At 35.8% G+C, this 15,848-nt stretch overlaps 1 protein-coding gene across 2 annotated transcripts in view; it reads left to right on the top strand.

Annotated features, from left to right (window-relative positions):
- CREBRF (CREB3 regulatory factor) overlaps positions 1-10,234 on the top strand; it is a 55,185-nt gene extending 44,951 nt beyond the window's left edge. For both annotated transcript variants that reach the window (XM_014786099.2, XM_087429408.1), the window contains exon 9: positions 6,120-10,234. In XM_014786099.2, the coding sequence (XP_014641585.1) occupies positions 6,120-6,235 (116 nt within the window). In that variant the 3' untranslated portion in view covers positions 6,236-10,234. The remainder of the gene's footprint in view (positions 1-6,119) is intronic.
- Positions 10,235-15,848: the final 5,614 nt, after the last annotated feature.

Raw genomic sequence — 15,848 nt, 5'->3', positions numbered from 1 at the left:
TAAGTTGCACACTTACAACATAGTATTATCCTGAAGATTATTTGTAATATAATGTGCTAAGAAAATAGATATAATTTCCTATTTGAGTATTCCAAATAGTAGGACATTTCGGTGATTATTGCTTATCAGTAGTTAATAATAAATTCCTTTTGCTAAGCTTTGGAAAATGATTTGTAAATAGTGACTAAGTTGATGGAATAGTAAAATGAATTGAATATGCAATTATTATATTTGCAGAATTACTTTACTCAAAAGTAGAGTTGCAAATTCATATAAAAATAAAGTATATATGAAATGAAACAAAATTAAGAACAGTATATGTGTACAAAAAATGAACACTATGAAAAGGTCAGAAGTTTATCTTGAACAAAACTATATTTGTGTTAAAAACAATCTTAGCTGAAGAGTAGATCGTAAATATCAATATTTTCCTAAACAACCAATTACTTCTTAACCTCTATGTGGATTCATTCAGTACCCAAATATTAAGCAGAACAGGGAATAGCAATGGTGAATTTGCTTGACTTTTTCTTCAAAGGGATTTGATGCTATTTCTTATGTCTTCTTTCAGTGTATTTCTGTTTTTTCGTTCTTGTTCTTTAAAATCATTTGCAGTCATCCTTTGTTAGGTAGAGGGAGGAATTTAATATTACAAGTAAAAATTCTTTTTACCTTTTTGTTTTTTAATTTAAAGGCCTTGTATGTTGCCAGGTTTGTGTATTTCCTTTACGACTAAAAATCTGTCTTACCGGATACCAAATCCTGGACTCACATTTTCTTTTTTTTTTTTTTTTTAAAGATTTTATTTATTTATTTCCACCCCCCAAAGCCCCAGTAGACAGCTGTATGTTATAGTTGCACATCCCTCCAGTCGCTGTATGTGGGACGTGGCCCCAGCATGGCTGGAGAAGCGGTGCGTCTGTGCGCGCCCGGGATCCGAACCCAGGCCGCCAGCAGCGGAGCATGCGCACCCAACCACTAAGCCATGGGGCCGGCCCTGGACTCACATTTTCTTTCCTTGAGTATTTTAAATATATTTCTCCATTTTTCTTCTGGCATAAACTATTTCTATTGAAAAGTTAATAATTGCCTAATTTTTTTTTCCTTATAAGTCCTTTACTATTTTTGCCTAGCTGTCAACAGGTTTTTTTTTCTTTTTCTTTAAATCCCAATACTTTTAGTAGACTGTGTCTTGGAGTTGGTCATTTTAGGTTGATATTATCATGTATGCACTGTGCTCTTTCAATATGTAGTTTCAAATCTTTTTAGTATTTGGCCTATTCCCTTGCTTTGGTACTCTTCTTCAGGGACTGATTATTTGTGTGTTGGATCTTCTTTGCCTATCTTCAGTATTTTCTGAAGCGTATTCACTTTTTCTCAGATCTTTTTGTATCTCAATTTCTTTTTTATTTTAAAATTCTTTCTCCTTTTCACCTCCATTTCTCTTAAAAGCATTATCTGGTATGTTTATTTGCTGCTCTTGTATTCTTTTTAGTTTTGTCTTAATTTCTGGAATTAATTTTTTCTTTTATTTCTGTTTCTTTTCTGAGTTCTGTCACCTTATTTCTGAGTTTTTCTAGTTCTGATTTATGTTGTTCTTTCGTGTCTTGTAGCATTGTCTTTAATGTCTTTTAGTTAATTTTGAAATAATTAGTTCATTTTAAAATAATAGTGGATTATGACCATTTGGGGATAATAATAGTGGGCTCTGACCATTTTTTGGTCATATCTTTCAGGCACACTTTCTTTATTTGTAGGAATCTTCTTTTTTCTTATAATAACTTTTTATGGGATTTTGACCTTGATTCTTTTCTGTTGTTCATTTGTATGTGAAATTAGTTTTTCTGAACTTTCAAAAGAAAGTTTGGTTCAGGGTAGCTTTCCTAACTTGAGAGTTCACCAAGTCCCCTCTTTTCAATTAATATAAAAAAATGTTTTGTATTCGTTTATGAGGTGGTCATTCAGTACAGCCACAAGAGGGGACATAGGAAAGGAGCAGGAAAAGAGAATTTTTCCCAGAGAGGTAAAGTCACTGCATGCCACAAGGAGGACACCTAGAGGGAGCACTAAGGGAGCGTTCTCAATCAAGCAGGTAGGGAGGAGACAGAGAAACAAATGAATCCGTGGGCAAGTGCCTTTGTTGGGGGTCAAGGTGAAGTGCAAAAGCAAAAGGTGTGAGAGGATTTCTTTGGTGCACTTGAATGTCACTAGACCACAGTCAGGTGAGGGCAAGAAGTGGAACATGTGGCAGGGGCCAGCCTTATCACACTAGTGCACATGGCAGCTTGCTTTCTATTTCTTGTTCTGCACCCTTCCACAATTTTATCTGGACCATCTCTTTCTTTCATATCTAGTGCCCTGTCTTGCTAATTTTGATTCTTATCAATGCTGGCTCCTATCCTGGAAGGGAGTCCTGGCTGGTCAGTTTTCTGAGTTCACAGAGCCTAGACTGCTCCAGCCTCTTCACATCTCACTGTGGGCTCCTTGTATTCTCTATTCGGTTGGACAAAATCTCTCACAGCTTCAGCCTTTCTCGTGTTGGCCTCCTGTGCCTTCCAGTGAGTAACCTGTTGGCTATTTTAGACTTCGTTTGTTTTCAGGTCTATTATTTCCTTTTGACTCATCCTGCACAAATATTGATAATGTTAATACCATGCAGGTCTTAGAGCTTTTGGTAGTTTGTTCCCACCCTCTTGAATTTTCAGGTTCATGGAGATACCTTGTCACTTGTTAATGTTTTCCATGCTATTTAATTGCTGTTTTTATGTGGAGAATTGAGGAGATTAAAAATCTGTGCTGCCGTGCAAATATCTTCCCAGAATTCCCCTCTGGAGCAGTTTAAATATGTTAGAGTTTCTTTTTCTTAAAGGTTTGGTAGAATACTTTTTGAAACTCTCTGGCCCAGTGTGTTTTTTGTGATTATCTCTTAGAAAACTTTCTCTGTGTCCTCTATGATAATTTGTCTGTCAGATTACAAGCTCTTCTGGAATCAGTTTTGATAGTTTATATATTCCTAGAAAATCCACTTCCTCCAGGCCCTCAAATTTATTAAAATTGTCTTTGTTTTTAAATTCTTCTGTATTAGTGGCTAGTGCTCCATTTCCATTTATTTTATATCTGTTGTGTTCTCCTTTATTTCTTGAATTGGTTAGTTATAGGTTATTCTACTTTTTCCCCCAAAGAAGCAGCTCTTGAATTTATCACTTCTTCTAATTTCTTCAGTTAGATGCTTAAGTCATTTCTTTTTATTCTTTCTTGTTCATTAATATAATTAAAAGCCTTTGAAATTTCTTTCAAGTGCTGCTTTAGCTATGTCATCAATTTAATAATTTTATTTATTTATTTATTTTTTCCCCCAAAGCCCCAGTAGATAGTTGTATGTCATAGTTGCACATCCTTCTAGTTGCTGTATGTGGGACGCGGCCTCAGCGTGGCTGGAGAAGCGGTGCGTTGGTGCGCGCCCGGGATCCGAACCTGGGCTGCCAGCAGCGGAGCGCGCGCGCTTAACCACTAAGCCACGGGGCCGGCCCCATAAATTTTAATATGTCATATTTTAATTGTTTTCTGAATACTTGGAAGTTTTAGGTTTGATTTACTCTTTGACCCAAAAATTGTTTGAGAGAGATTTGAAAGTTTCTAGAAGGTAGGGATTATTATTTTCTAGTTGTATTATTAACTTCTATTTTTTTGTGATTTATTGAGCTTTTTTTAGCTACCTAATATATGATTACAATTTTCAGTGTTTTGTGGGAATTTGAAAAGAAGATATATTTTCTGTTTTATATTAAGACTCCGTTATATATTGATTAGATAATCTTAATTAGGTCTTCTTTTCCTTTTTATTTTTGTAGGCAGTATCTATTTACTCTATGTAGAACTGAGAAAAGCCCCCACTAATGTGTTTCAGTTTCTTCTCATATTTTTTGGGTTTTTGGTTTTGAATGCTAGGGTGTTTGAATAAGATTCATTACTGCTAGCTCTTCATTATAGATTATGGTCTTTATCATCATAAAGCACACTTCTTTTGTCTTTTTTATAACTTTTTCCCTGAATTCAGTCTTGTCTGATATTACAATCATGAATGCAGCTTTCTTATTATTTTATGATTGCTTGGTACCTCTTTGCCTACCTTTTATTTTCAGTCTTTCTGAATCACTTTATACTGGATACATCTCTTTTAAAAATATTTTTAATTAAATTAAAATTTAATTTAATTTTGATTTGTATATCATAAAATTCACTCTTAAATTTTTATATGTCACATATAGTTGGATTTTCTTTGTTAGTCAGTCTGGGAGTTTTTCTTTCATAGATGAGTTCAGCTTATTTTCATTTATTGATGTATGTTTGGTTTTAGTTCTGTCATCAAAAGATCTGTTAGGATTAGTTCATATGGCTTTTTTGCCTTTTATATCATTCACTGTATGATCCGTTATTATAGTTTCATTTTTGTGTGTGTCCTCTGATAATTTGCAAGTTCTGCCTTTTTGTCTTATGGGTTGACTTTTCAGTTATAACCTGTATACTTAATTTTTTTCTCAACTTTTCATTTAAGATTTGAATCCTACAAGAAAAGTAGAAATAGTACAGTGAACATCTATGTATCATTCAACTAGATTCATCAGTTTTTTTTTTTTTTAAGATTTTATTTATTTTCCCCCCAAAGCCCCAGTAGATAGTTGTATGTCATAGCTGCACATCCTTCTAGTTGCTGTATGTGGGACACCGCCTCAGCATGGCTGGAGAAGTGGTGTGTCAGTGCGCACCGGGGATCCGAACCCGGGCCGCCAGCAGCGGAGCGCACACACTTAACCGCTAAGCCACTGGGCCGGCCCATAGATTCATCAGTTGTTAATATTTTGCTGCATTTGCTTTATTTCTGCCTCTATCTACAATATTTTTTTCCCTAAATATTTGAATATACTACCTCAGCATGTATTTCTCAAGAACAAAGACATTTTCGTACTTGGGCACAATACCAGTATCACACTCAAGTACTTCAGCATTGATATAGTATCTATATGGAGTCCATATTTAAATTTCCCTGGTTACCTCAATAATGTTCTTCATAGACTGACTGACTGTTTTTGATGAAGTAAGGATCATGTATTGCATTTAGTTATGTCTTTTTTGTCTCCTTTAATCTAGATCAGTCTCCCAGCGTTTTTTTCCCCCCTATGGAAAATCCAGGTAGTTGATCTTGTAAAATGTCCCAACATCTGGATTTGCCTGTTTCCTCATGATTAGATGCAGTTAAATTTTTCTTGGCAAGAATACATCATAGGCAATATATCCTTTTCATTCCATCAATGCAGAGGCACGTATATCAGTTTGTCCCATTATGGGTTGTGCTAAATTTGTGATCACATGGTTAAGGTAGTGTCAATTCTCTATTTTTTACAGTATCTTTTGACTTCTTCCTATCAACAATGACTGTTTTTCTGCTTCCATTTACTTTTAATTGTTTATTATTTTTCTTATTACTTTTAAAACATACTTATACCTCTGTTATTTGATTTACTGATTTTAACTGTCTTTTGACCTCAGCTATAGAATATGAAGAAGACAAAGAAATCAACATATTTACTCTGTCTCCCACGTTTTCTCCCTCTTCTCTTCCAACTTTGCTTATTCATTCACTTTTCTTTAAAAATGAAGAAAAAGGACTAAAAACATTCTTCAGATCTATATTTTCAGTTATGTGGGTGAAGCCCACACATAGGATGTAGTGAGGTTGGAGCAGTTGGAAGAAACTGGCTGAGAGAACAGGGAGAAAACTTGTTCCATAGGCTTAGGGAACAATGCGTGTTGGCAGGCATTGGGTTTAGGTTTGGACTATTATTTGGACTGTTATTACTTGTCATCTACCCCTCTTTAAAATGTTAATTAACCCTTCTTCATGATTCTTCTTGGTTTGACCCTTCTAATCTTAAAATTGTAGGCTCTAATCTGGTGGGTGGAACTATTTTCTGGGCTGTAGGAGCAAGTAGCAGAGCACTCATCTGGGACCAGTATCAAGCTGGGGGCCACCCCTGACCCTCAGATTTTCTTAGTCCTCATTTTCCATTCATGCCCTCTCCATTTCTGTGTCTGAGTGTGCCTTTTATTCTTTTCCTCAGGTCTCCCAGTTGCTGGACAAACCTCAGAATTTGTTAACCAAGTGTTAGAGAAGACTGCAGAAGGCAATCCCACTGGAGGCCTTGTAGGACTAAGGATACCAACATCAAAGGTGTAATCAGCTTCATTGGACCACTGGTCAGAAATGTCTGTCTTTGTCGCATTATTCATTGTAAATTTTCATTCTGTTTTGCATGTCAGTTTAGCATTATGTAAACATTTACAATTAGGTTACATTGTTTTAAGAACTAAATAGCATAAGTGAAGCATGATCCAAAATACTTGATTATTGCATTTTCAGAGCATAAACCATTTAAAACTGCTACTGGCATCAGAATTGAAACTCATACATTTAAGTAAATGTTTAGATACAGATTGCAAAAATCTGTTACAGCAAAACATTTTGGAGGAGTGAAGATATTAGTAAATGCCAAATATTGTGGCAGGTTTATGCTCTGAACCACATTAAAAAATTGAGGAAGCATTTTTTCAAACAGTCAGTTTAGATTGTTTTTAGAATTATTGCTTTTTGTTCTAATTTTCCACAACCTTTAATCTCACTTGTACATGGCACAACCCAGCACTCATGCCCGTGTGCCATATTAGATGTTCATTTTCCGAGCTCAATATGGTATCTATAAATATATATATAAGTATATATATAATGTCTGTGCAAGTAAGAAAAAAAAGCATATTCTTTGTGCCTTGTATTTTGGGGAAACTATAAAACTGGTAATATTTTGTATGATGAAAACCCTAATGAGGAAAAACAAGATATATAGATGGAAAAATTATGGGGTTTAAATGTTTTTTTGTTCCAACTCTTTTTCAAATTTTTTGAATGTATATAGGACTATGTTGAAATGTAGATATATGCCACAGAGTCTGTGTATTGTATAAAAAACAAAACAAAAAAACAAAAAAAAGATGGCTCTAGAAAACTCATATTTCGGTACTTGACCGGAAGAAGACAAATACTTGCACATTATTGCGATTGTTTTATTTTTTGTACCAAAGACAAATGCAACTGATATGGCAAACTGCCAGTCTAAGTAAAGTTTTGCACAGCTTACATGATACTGTATGAATGTATGAAAAAGAGAAAAAAAAGAAAAATGAAAAGGTCAGGGTTAGGGATCTTACTGAACTGTGAATTTTATTTCTGTTTGGGTCCAATTATCTACAGAAGGAGCATCCACACATACAAATATTATTTTGCTGTTCCTCTAGTTCGCTTCCATAGTAGATAAGTTGGTGGCCATTTAGGTGTCTGTAAGTCTTTTTATTTCTGCACTTACGTAGGAAATTTTAATATATTTCATTTTAGTAAGCTATTGGTAAATAGTTTTTGACCTTGAAAATTAAAAAGTTTATTTAGCTTATTGTAGTATACTTCCACCAAACAACCAAAATACAGATTATTTTTATTGTATTATGTATATATATATGTAAAGAAAGAAAAAAGCTAAAAATATCTAATTCTTTAGTTGCCACTTTTCCAATTGATGTATTATTGTGCATGTAATATTTTCAAAGATCAACACAAGCTTAAAACAAAAACAAAAAAAATTTATAGATTTTTATATTTTTGTACAGGTATTTTCAAACTAGCTTCTTCAAACTTACATGTGACTTATTCTTCTTCTATAGTTTCTAGAACTGAGAAATATTAACACATTTAGTTTTTAGGTGCTCTTTTTTGCTCACATAAAACAGCTTCATTAGTCAGTGTTTTAACTATGTTAAAGCTTTACCTCTTAATGAGAAATTTCTTGTGTCAAGGCAACATTATAAACCTTCCCCACAGATCTTTCCATCCTGTCTCTCTTACTGTTTTATTTTCAGATCTTGTGTTTTGAACTCTGAAAACTGGTGGCTTAAAAACTATACTTTAAAAAAAATCCTATCTAGCCAGAAAAAAAGTACCAAAAATTTCAGACCTAGCTGCTGGGAAGGTATCTGTTTCTCCAACTATTTCTCCATTACCCCTTGGAGAATTTATTCTTTAATTCCATTTTGTCTATATAGTGTGTTTCCTTTTCTTTTACTTCCTCCTCAACGCCCCCTCCCCATTTGTAAGCGATAGCACCTGAAGCTGTAGCTTCTGAAACACACAGTAACACCTGAACAGTGTGCTTACAGGCTTCTTTGACATCATGCAAAAGAAACTTTGAGAAAGATTGTCTTAACACCTCAGCTGAACTGTGATGCACAAGCTTTTCCTGAGTGCTTGGTGGAAATGTACCTGGCTAGTGCTTTCACGCTAAACAGAGATAAGCTCAGATCTAATGGTTCAATAGAATGTAAGTTCATTGTTTAAAGCTTTTCCTTTTTAAGTGGGAGAAGGCAAAGCACAGGTTTGTAACTTGGGATTATATAAAGTTTTGACAGCGTATGTCTGGTAAATCAATACGTGTTCCAAAATATGGCAGTTTCGCAATCAGGTGAAAGTCACCTCATGATAGAGATTCAGCTGATGAGGTTTATAAAATTGCCCCTTTCTAGCTGCTCTGTTAGGAATTCTGGTTTTTGATACTTTTTTCTTGTCTGCAAACCAGAATTTGATTTTTTGGTCTTGCATTTCAAAAAAAGACTTTGAATCTGTTTAGTAGATTCCTTATCCTTGCATTTCAGTGTTTTATATGTACTACTTAAGTTAAATAGTTGAAAGCTTTTAAATAGTTGAGCTTTTTAATGTTGACACTTTATTTTGTACCTATTTATATATGTATGTATATCTTAGAAAAGCACTTTGTTAAAAAAAATTGCATTTTATATGATTCCTGCCATTTGCTGCTAAATCTGGGCTGGTCAGAATGCTGCAGCGATACTTGATCTACATAAAAACCTGGCAGTAAAATGTAGAGTGAAAGTTAAATCCTCTTGCTGTTTAACTTTATCATAAAGATGACATAGGCAAGCTGTGCAGCTTTACATTTTAACCAGGGGACTCTGTGGCATTTAAAACCGTCTAGAAATGGTTGTACTTTAATGCCAGTAATAATCTGCTTCCTCTATTGTCATTAAAATATATACGTTTAGTGTATCACACAAACAAATCTTATAAGGGTAACATAAAAACCCCAACAATTGTACATGTTCTGTTTTTGAAAATTGTGGCATGTATTTTTGGGTGAAGATCATTAGAGAAGAGCTCTCTAAAGGTTTTCTGTGTTCATACATGGTATACAGATAGCTCATAATGAAGTCCAGAATCTTACTTTAAGTGAAGGCATTGTGAATTCACCTCAATCAAATAAACCCATTGTTCCAAAAGCAATTATAAACTTTGACTCTAGAACTACTATGATTTAAAAAAAAAAACAAAAAAAAACAAAAAACGTTCTTCCTCGTTTCAGATACACTGGATTCTTTATAGAGTTTGTCTCCATATGAAAGCATGCTGTCCAGTTGTTCTTGTTAAGATCTTGTCTGAGTTTTGAATTGGGTGCCACACTTTTTCAGTCGATATGATTGCTTGTTCTACTGTACCATGTATGATTCTTGTCCTTTCCTATATCTTTCATGACAGATTATGATGTGGCTTTATATTGTGCCTTACTTGTACATTTAAACGAAACGTCTTCATTCCCTTCCACTTCCTAAATCTTTCACTTTGACCTTTTTGGTAAGAGAATCAGAGCTATTATAAAAACATCATGAAGGATTTCCGATGGGTATGGTTTCAAATTCCCTCTCTTTATAGTTATTTTATATTTGTGTGAAAGACCAGTTTTGAATGGTCTTTGAATATGAGGGGGAAAGATTAGCAGTAATTTCACTACATCCCTTTTTCCTGACTTTCATGAATTTGTCATACATCTTCTTTCTGATGCTTGACTTTATTTGCTCTTTAGCAATAGTCTGCATTTAAAGAAAGGTGTGTTCAGTTCATCAGCTTGAAATTGACTATTTCATTTTTCCAGAATTTTTTAGGAGAAGAGTACCCGTTTTGTTTGTTTTATAAAACAGATGACAAGTCTCTTTAAAAGAAACAGAAGTACAGTACTTTTGAAATACAATGCTGTTAGTTTGGATTTCTTTTTTTATATATAATATTCATACAATTATCTGATGTTTGCCTTCATTAATAAAGCTGTTAGTTTATTCACCAAAATGTCAAGAATGGATGTGCTTTTCTTTATTCCATACATTTAAAAATATTTTAGCTGCTAAGATTTAGTTAACTTTCTAAGAAACGAATTCGAGTTGCCTTCAGCAGGAATTAAAAACTTATGTTCCCTTTCTTTATATAGTCTTCCTAAAATTCTGTTCAAGTATTTTCTAGTTAATTATGTAACAGAATGTTAGCATCTCTCCAAATCTTGAAACTTGAATTTTGAGAATGCATTGAATTATGCTTTCAGTGTTAAAGTAAAGGTTTCAGTTATCCTTCTAGTGAAGTCTATTGTGGAATACCATTTCCCATGGAACTGAGGCCATTTCCACAACTTTGCACAGAATTGCAGTCTTGTTCTTCCCTTGGATCATGACAAATAAGTCTCACACAGTGCCGTAATACTTGTGGATTCTTTTGTAATCTTTGTAATCTTAATAAGGGCATTATGAGAAGATGACTCCATGTTTTTTTAATATTTCAAACACATTGGGATGTAACAATGAATGTCAACTGTAGGAATGGTTGTTTCGTTTTAAGGAATAAGCATGTTGGGGAAAGATGACAAAAATGTACTACTGAAAGTTTTACACTTCCACAGGCAGGTGGGATTATGTGTTGAAGCATAATCCTCATGCTTAGTAAACTGACTGAAATTGTAGAAATTACACCTAGGAACTGAATTATGCCAAATTGCCATTTTTGTTTAGAAAAGAGAGGTTTGGGGTAGTAATGAGGGAATAGAACCTTAAAACTACTTCCAAATAGTATTTTGGAATTGAAGACTTGGTGGCTAGTGAAGAACATCACAGTTGGGTATTTCAGTGTGCCAAGTTTGGGTGAACTAGGTTTGCCTTTTTCATAATAATGTAAACACAATGGTGTAGTTAATTAAATTCTGGGTGGATGGGAGCGGGACTGATTACTGTGTCTTGCTCTTCGCCCTTTGTTTTTTTCAGAACCAAATAACAGAAATGTGTATGTGTGTACTGTATCTGCCTTTCCACCACATTTTTATGACACTGTATTCCACTGCCTGCTTTTTTGACCTTCTTTCCCTAGGATTTGTCCTATAACTTAGCATTTGTAGTTAACAGTGATACTAGGGCTGACCGCACATGAGAAGTCACAAGAGAAGAGCGGAAGGGCAAGAATTCAAAGCATTTGTTCATACAATGTGGCAACCTCTTTTGCATAGTTGCGTAGGATCCTGTTTGTAATGCTATCATAAATATTCTGTAGTTTTGTTTCCCCCACCCCCTCCCAACTGGAGCTATGAAACTTTTTATTGGATTCAGTCTTGTCTTTTGTCTAGAAAGAATTTTATCTTGTTGACGCATGAGCTGTTTAAAAATTATTCTATTAAATGTTGGTTAATAGTTGTGCAGTTTTTCTTTTCAGAGGAAAAGGCAATTCAAATGTTGCCTTTGTTTTCTGTCACCTTCCAACCCCTCAGCACTTCTAGTCAGATACAGATTCGTCAGTGTATGCAACATCCTTTGTAATTTAAAATAAAAAAAGATGAAAAGGTTTTGAATCGTTTGCCTCATGTTTTCACCCTTCTTTTTTCTGTTGCTTACCAAGGTAGCCATCTGCTCCTCTTCCAGATAACCCACTGCAGGGAAATTCCACACCAGAGACAGCACTGAACTGCTGATCGCGCTGCCCCTCTCTTGGTGTAGTGTACACAGAGCTAACAGTTTTTCACACTTCGGGCTGATTTTTCAATACTTTAGTGAAATTTAGCTATTATGTAGAATTATTTGTTGATAAAAACATTTGCATTTTTCATAGTTTAGAGCATAGTTTAGTTTATACTTATTTCTCCTCTTTGATTCTTTGGGCAAGCAATTTCTCTGAGAGAAATAAAATATTTTGAGTCTTTCCTGATGTAAACATGTTTATGCATTTGTATGTTTAATAATTTTAAGTCAGTCTCCGAACACAGAGCCTTAAGTCAGGGGACCTGAGTGAACATCACTGTGGCAGTGTGTTCCTTAGGCCAACAAACATTTGTTTAGCACATACCCTGTCTAGACTTGTGCTAAGTACTGGGCTATAAGGAGATTAAAGAGACCTCCAAGGAACTCAGTTTGCTGAGGGAGTTGGCACATGAACAGGATCACAGAACAACACAAGAGCTGTTACACATGCAGAGGGCTCTAGGTACTTTATCACTGAGGTATTTGCAAGGACACAGGTACCACATCCAGTGGGGTATGTTAGAGAAGAATTGAGAGGCTTGTGTTCATGACATCCTGGGACCTTGAAGAAGCCTTTTTGCTTCATTTGACTGACATTGGGGCCGTCAGGAAGCAAAGCAGACATGGCCTTAGACCGGTTCTGCTTCAGGACCTGACCTCTCAAGACCACTCCTCATAGGGGCCTCTGTCATGGTCTGGGAACTTTAAGGAGCTGGGTGAGCCAGGGCAGTATAGTCCTTAGGAAACTAAACCTTCTGTGGGTAGCACCCAGTTAGGTGGGTCATTCAGTTGTCCCTCCTCACCAACAGTGATTTCAGAACCAGGAGAGCTAGTTGGCCAGAAAGAAAGACATTATTTGGGAAATACTTTAATATCCCAGCTGAAAGGTTCAGAATAGGAAGAGGGCATTAGAAAGTCTAGAAGGCTAGGGTGGCATTCATTAAGCCCCTGCTAGGTGCTCTCGCATCAGGGAACTCAGCTGCTGCTCTCAGTGGCGCAGTGAGGTAAGCAGTCATGTCCACTTTACAGAAGAGTCAGACGAGACTCCGATGAGGCCACTCACCCCAGACCCAGCTTATGTGATAGACAACTCTAATTTAAATTCCAGTCTGCTTGCCGCACTCAGAGACGATTCTTACTCATCTCTAAGGGACCAGGCCAAGTCATAGGCAATTTGGTTGGATGTCAATATAGGAGGAAAATAATGGGTTTAGAATCTGAAAATCAGAACTAAAGCCAAAACCTAGCAGATGTAGTAACCAAAAGCTGATCTCAGGATCAGTGGATAAAGATGATGGGAGCAAAACAGCGTTGGCAGTAGTCAGTAATTGGGGATGTGGGTCACCAAATTGCATGTCTATCACTCAAAGATGGTCTCTAGCTTAAGGGCTTAGAATTGGGGCTCTGTTAGAAGAGAGTGTGTTGGAGGGTGGAGAAAAAGGGAGCTATCTTTTCTTTAATTGCTGCATTGAGAGGCAATTGGGGACTGTTGATTGCGTACGAGTTTCCAGCAAGAAGCCTGATGTGAAAGGGGCCCAAGGTCATGTGGGCAGATCTGCTGCCTGCAGACTTTGGGCTTCTTCCTGTCCTAAATAGGGAGCTTCTATTTGAGGATCCAAAACAGTTGAGTGACCTGAAAAATGTCAAACTTGGTTTCTTTAAAAGGTTTTAGTCTTAAAACATCACCAGGAATGAACTTAACAGAAAATGTACAAGGCCTAGATAAAGAAAACTTTAAAATATTATGAAGGACACAGAAGAAGACTTGAACAAATGGAAAGACAGACCAAGTTTTTGAACAGGAGCAGTCAATGACATAAAGTTGTCAGTCCTCCTAAGTTAAAAAATTTAATGCCATCTTAAAACATACCAGGGGGTTAAAAAAAAAAAGTTAAAGTTCACCTGGGGAAAAAAATAATAGCTGCAAGATGCTGGGGAATAAAAAAAGAAAAGCAGTGTTCATGTTAACCTATTAAAACACATAAAACTATAATAATTAAAAGTGTCATTTTGGTGCATGAGTGAATAGACAGGCCAATAGAACAGAATGGAAAATCTAGAAATAAATTCAAACATAAGAGTTCAGTATGGTAAATGAGGCATCCAGAATCAGTGAGAAAAAGATGGATTCTTCAGGAAATAGTGTTGGAACAACTGGGTAACACTCTGGAAAGAGTAAAGTTAGCTCTATACCTCACCCCATAAGCCAACATATATTTCAAAATGGGTAAAGATCTAAATGTTTAAAAAAAAAAAAAAACTGTAAAAACACTAGAAGGAAATGTGGGCAATTCCTTTAAACCCCTACAGTGTGAGGAAGGCCTTTCTAACTTGGATCCCAAATCCAGGAGTCGTAAATGAAGATTGATAAATTCTATGTTAAACAAAAATAAAAAACTTAAAACTTCTTTAAGGCCAAAAAACACCATAAGCTAAGTCAAAAAAATTTTTTGTTTTTTTTTAGGTCTTGAATCTTGATTTAATAAAGTTTGTACCATATCAAATAATATCAAAAGTCTAAGAAAACACGATGGGTTTTTACATCATGTTTATAAATTATTGTTTATATACCATAAAAAAAAATAAGGTCAAAAGTGCAGTTTAGGGCCGGCCCCGTGGCTTAGCGGTTAAGTGCGTGCGCTCTGCTACTGGAGGCCCGGGTTTGGATCCTGGGCGCGCACCGATGCACCGCTTCTCCGGCCATGCTGAGGCTGCGTCCCACATGCAGCAACTAGAAGGATGTGCAACTATGACATGCAACTATCTACTGGGGCTTTGGGGAAAAAAAAAGGAGAAGGATTGGCAATAGATGTTAGCTCAGAGCCGGTCTTCCTCAGCAAAAAGAGGAGGATTAGCTCCTCTTTTTAGCAAAAAGAGGAGGATATTAGCTCAGGGCTGATCTTCCTCACCAAAAAAAAAAAAAAGTGCAGTTTAAAAGAAAAGTGGAAGTTGTTATTCTTGGTAAGAACTAGAAAAATGTATTGTCCCAAGTAAGAAGCAGTCTAAAGGCTTATACAGTTTCTTAGGAATTTTCCTTTAACTCTCATACAACTTTGGCTACCATATGCCATAAGAAAAACCAATAATACAAAGAGAGCTAAATAATCTTTTTATAAAAATAATAGGAAACACAGATCTGGTGATAACAAACATTGGAAAGAAACATAATTATAGAACTCCCCCCAAAAATTAAATGCGCTAAGTCAAAATTTTATAGACTAGGGAAAAAGCTCATCTCCAAGGGCTAATCCTCCTAATATATAAAGAGCTCCTAGAAACTGATGTGAAAAAGACCAACAACCCAATAGAGAAATGAGCAGACAATAGAGTAAATACAAATACCTCTCAACCTTGTTCATGATAAGAGAAATGCAAATTAAGAGATGGCATTTTTCACTTAATCAGACTGGCAAAAATCCCAGCGTTTAACACACTGTGTTGGTGAGGCCCTGGGGAAGTAGGCATTTATACCACATTGCTGGTGGGAGTGTAAACTGATATAACCTCTACGAAGAGCAATTTGGTAACATATATCAGAAATTTAAAATGCACATATCCTTTGACCTAGCAATTCCATTTGCATTGGGCAACTCATTGTTCTCTCTGTGCCTGTTTCCTCGTGTAAAATGTGGTTAATTCTACCTCATAGAGTTGTTGTGAGAATTAGATGATACACATAAAGCATTTAGTATAAAGTGCCTGGCACATAGGAAGTGCTCCAAACATGTCAGTTAGTAATATAATAATGGCAGCTAATGCACACAGAGCTCTTACCACATGCCACATTACTACACTGTGCTTGGTGCTTTTCATGTATTACCTCATTTCACCCTCCCACCAAGCCTGTGATTACCCCCAGTCAGCCTCTGAGGAGACTGAGGCACAGAGATGTGAAGTGGGTTGTGGAGCAG

Source organism: Ceratotherium simum, chromosome 4 (assembly GCF_057802395.1).
Source record: "Ceratotherium simum simum isolate JZ-2026a chromosome 4, ASM5780239v1, whole genome shotgun sequence".
Classification (NCBI taxonomy): Eukaryota; Metazoa; Chordata; class Mammalia; order Perissodactyla; family Rhinocerotidae; genus Ceratotherium; species Ceratotherium simum.
This window is presented reverse-complemented; position numbering and strand designations above follow the sequence as displayed.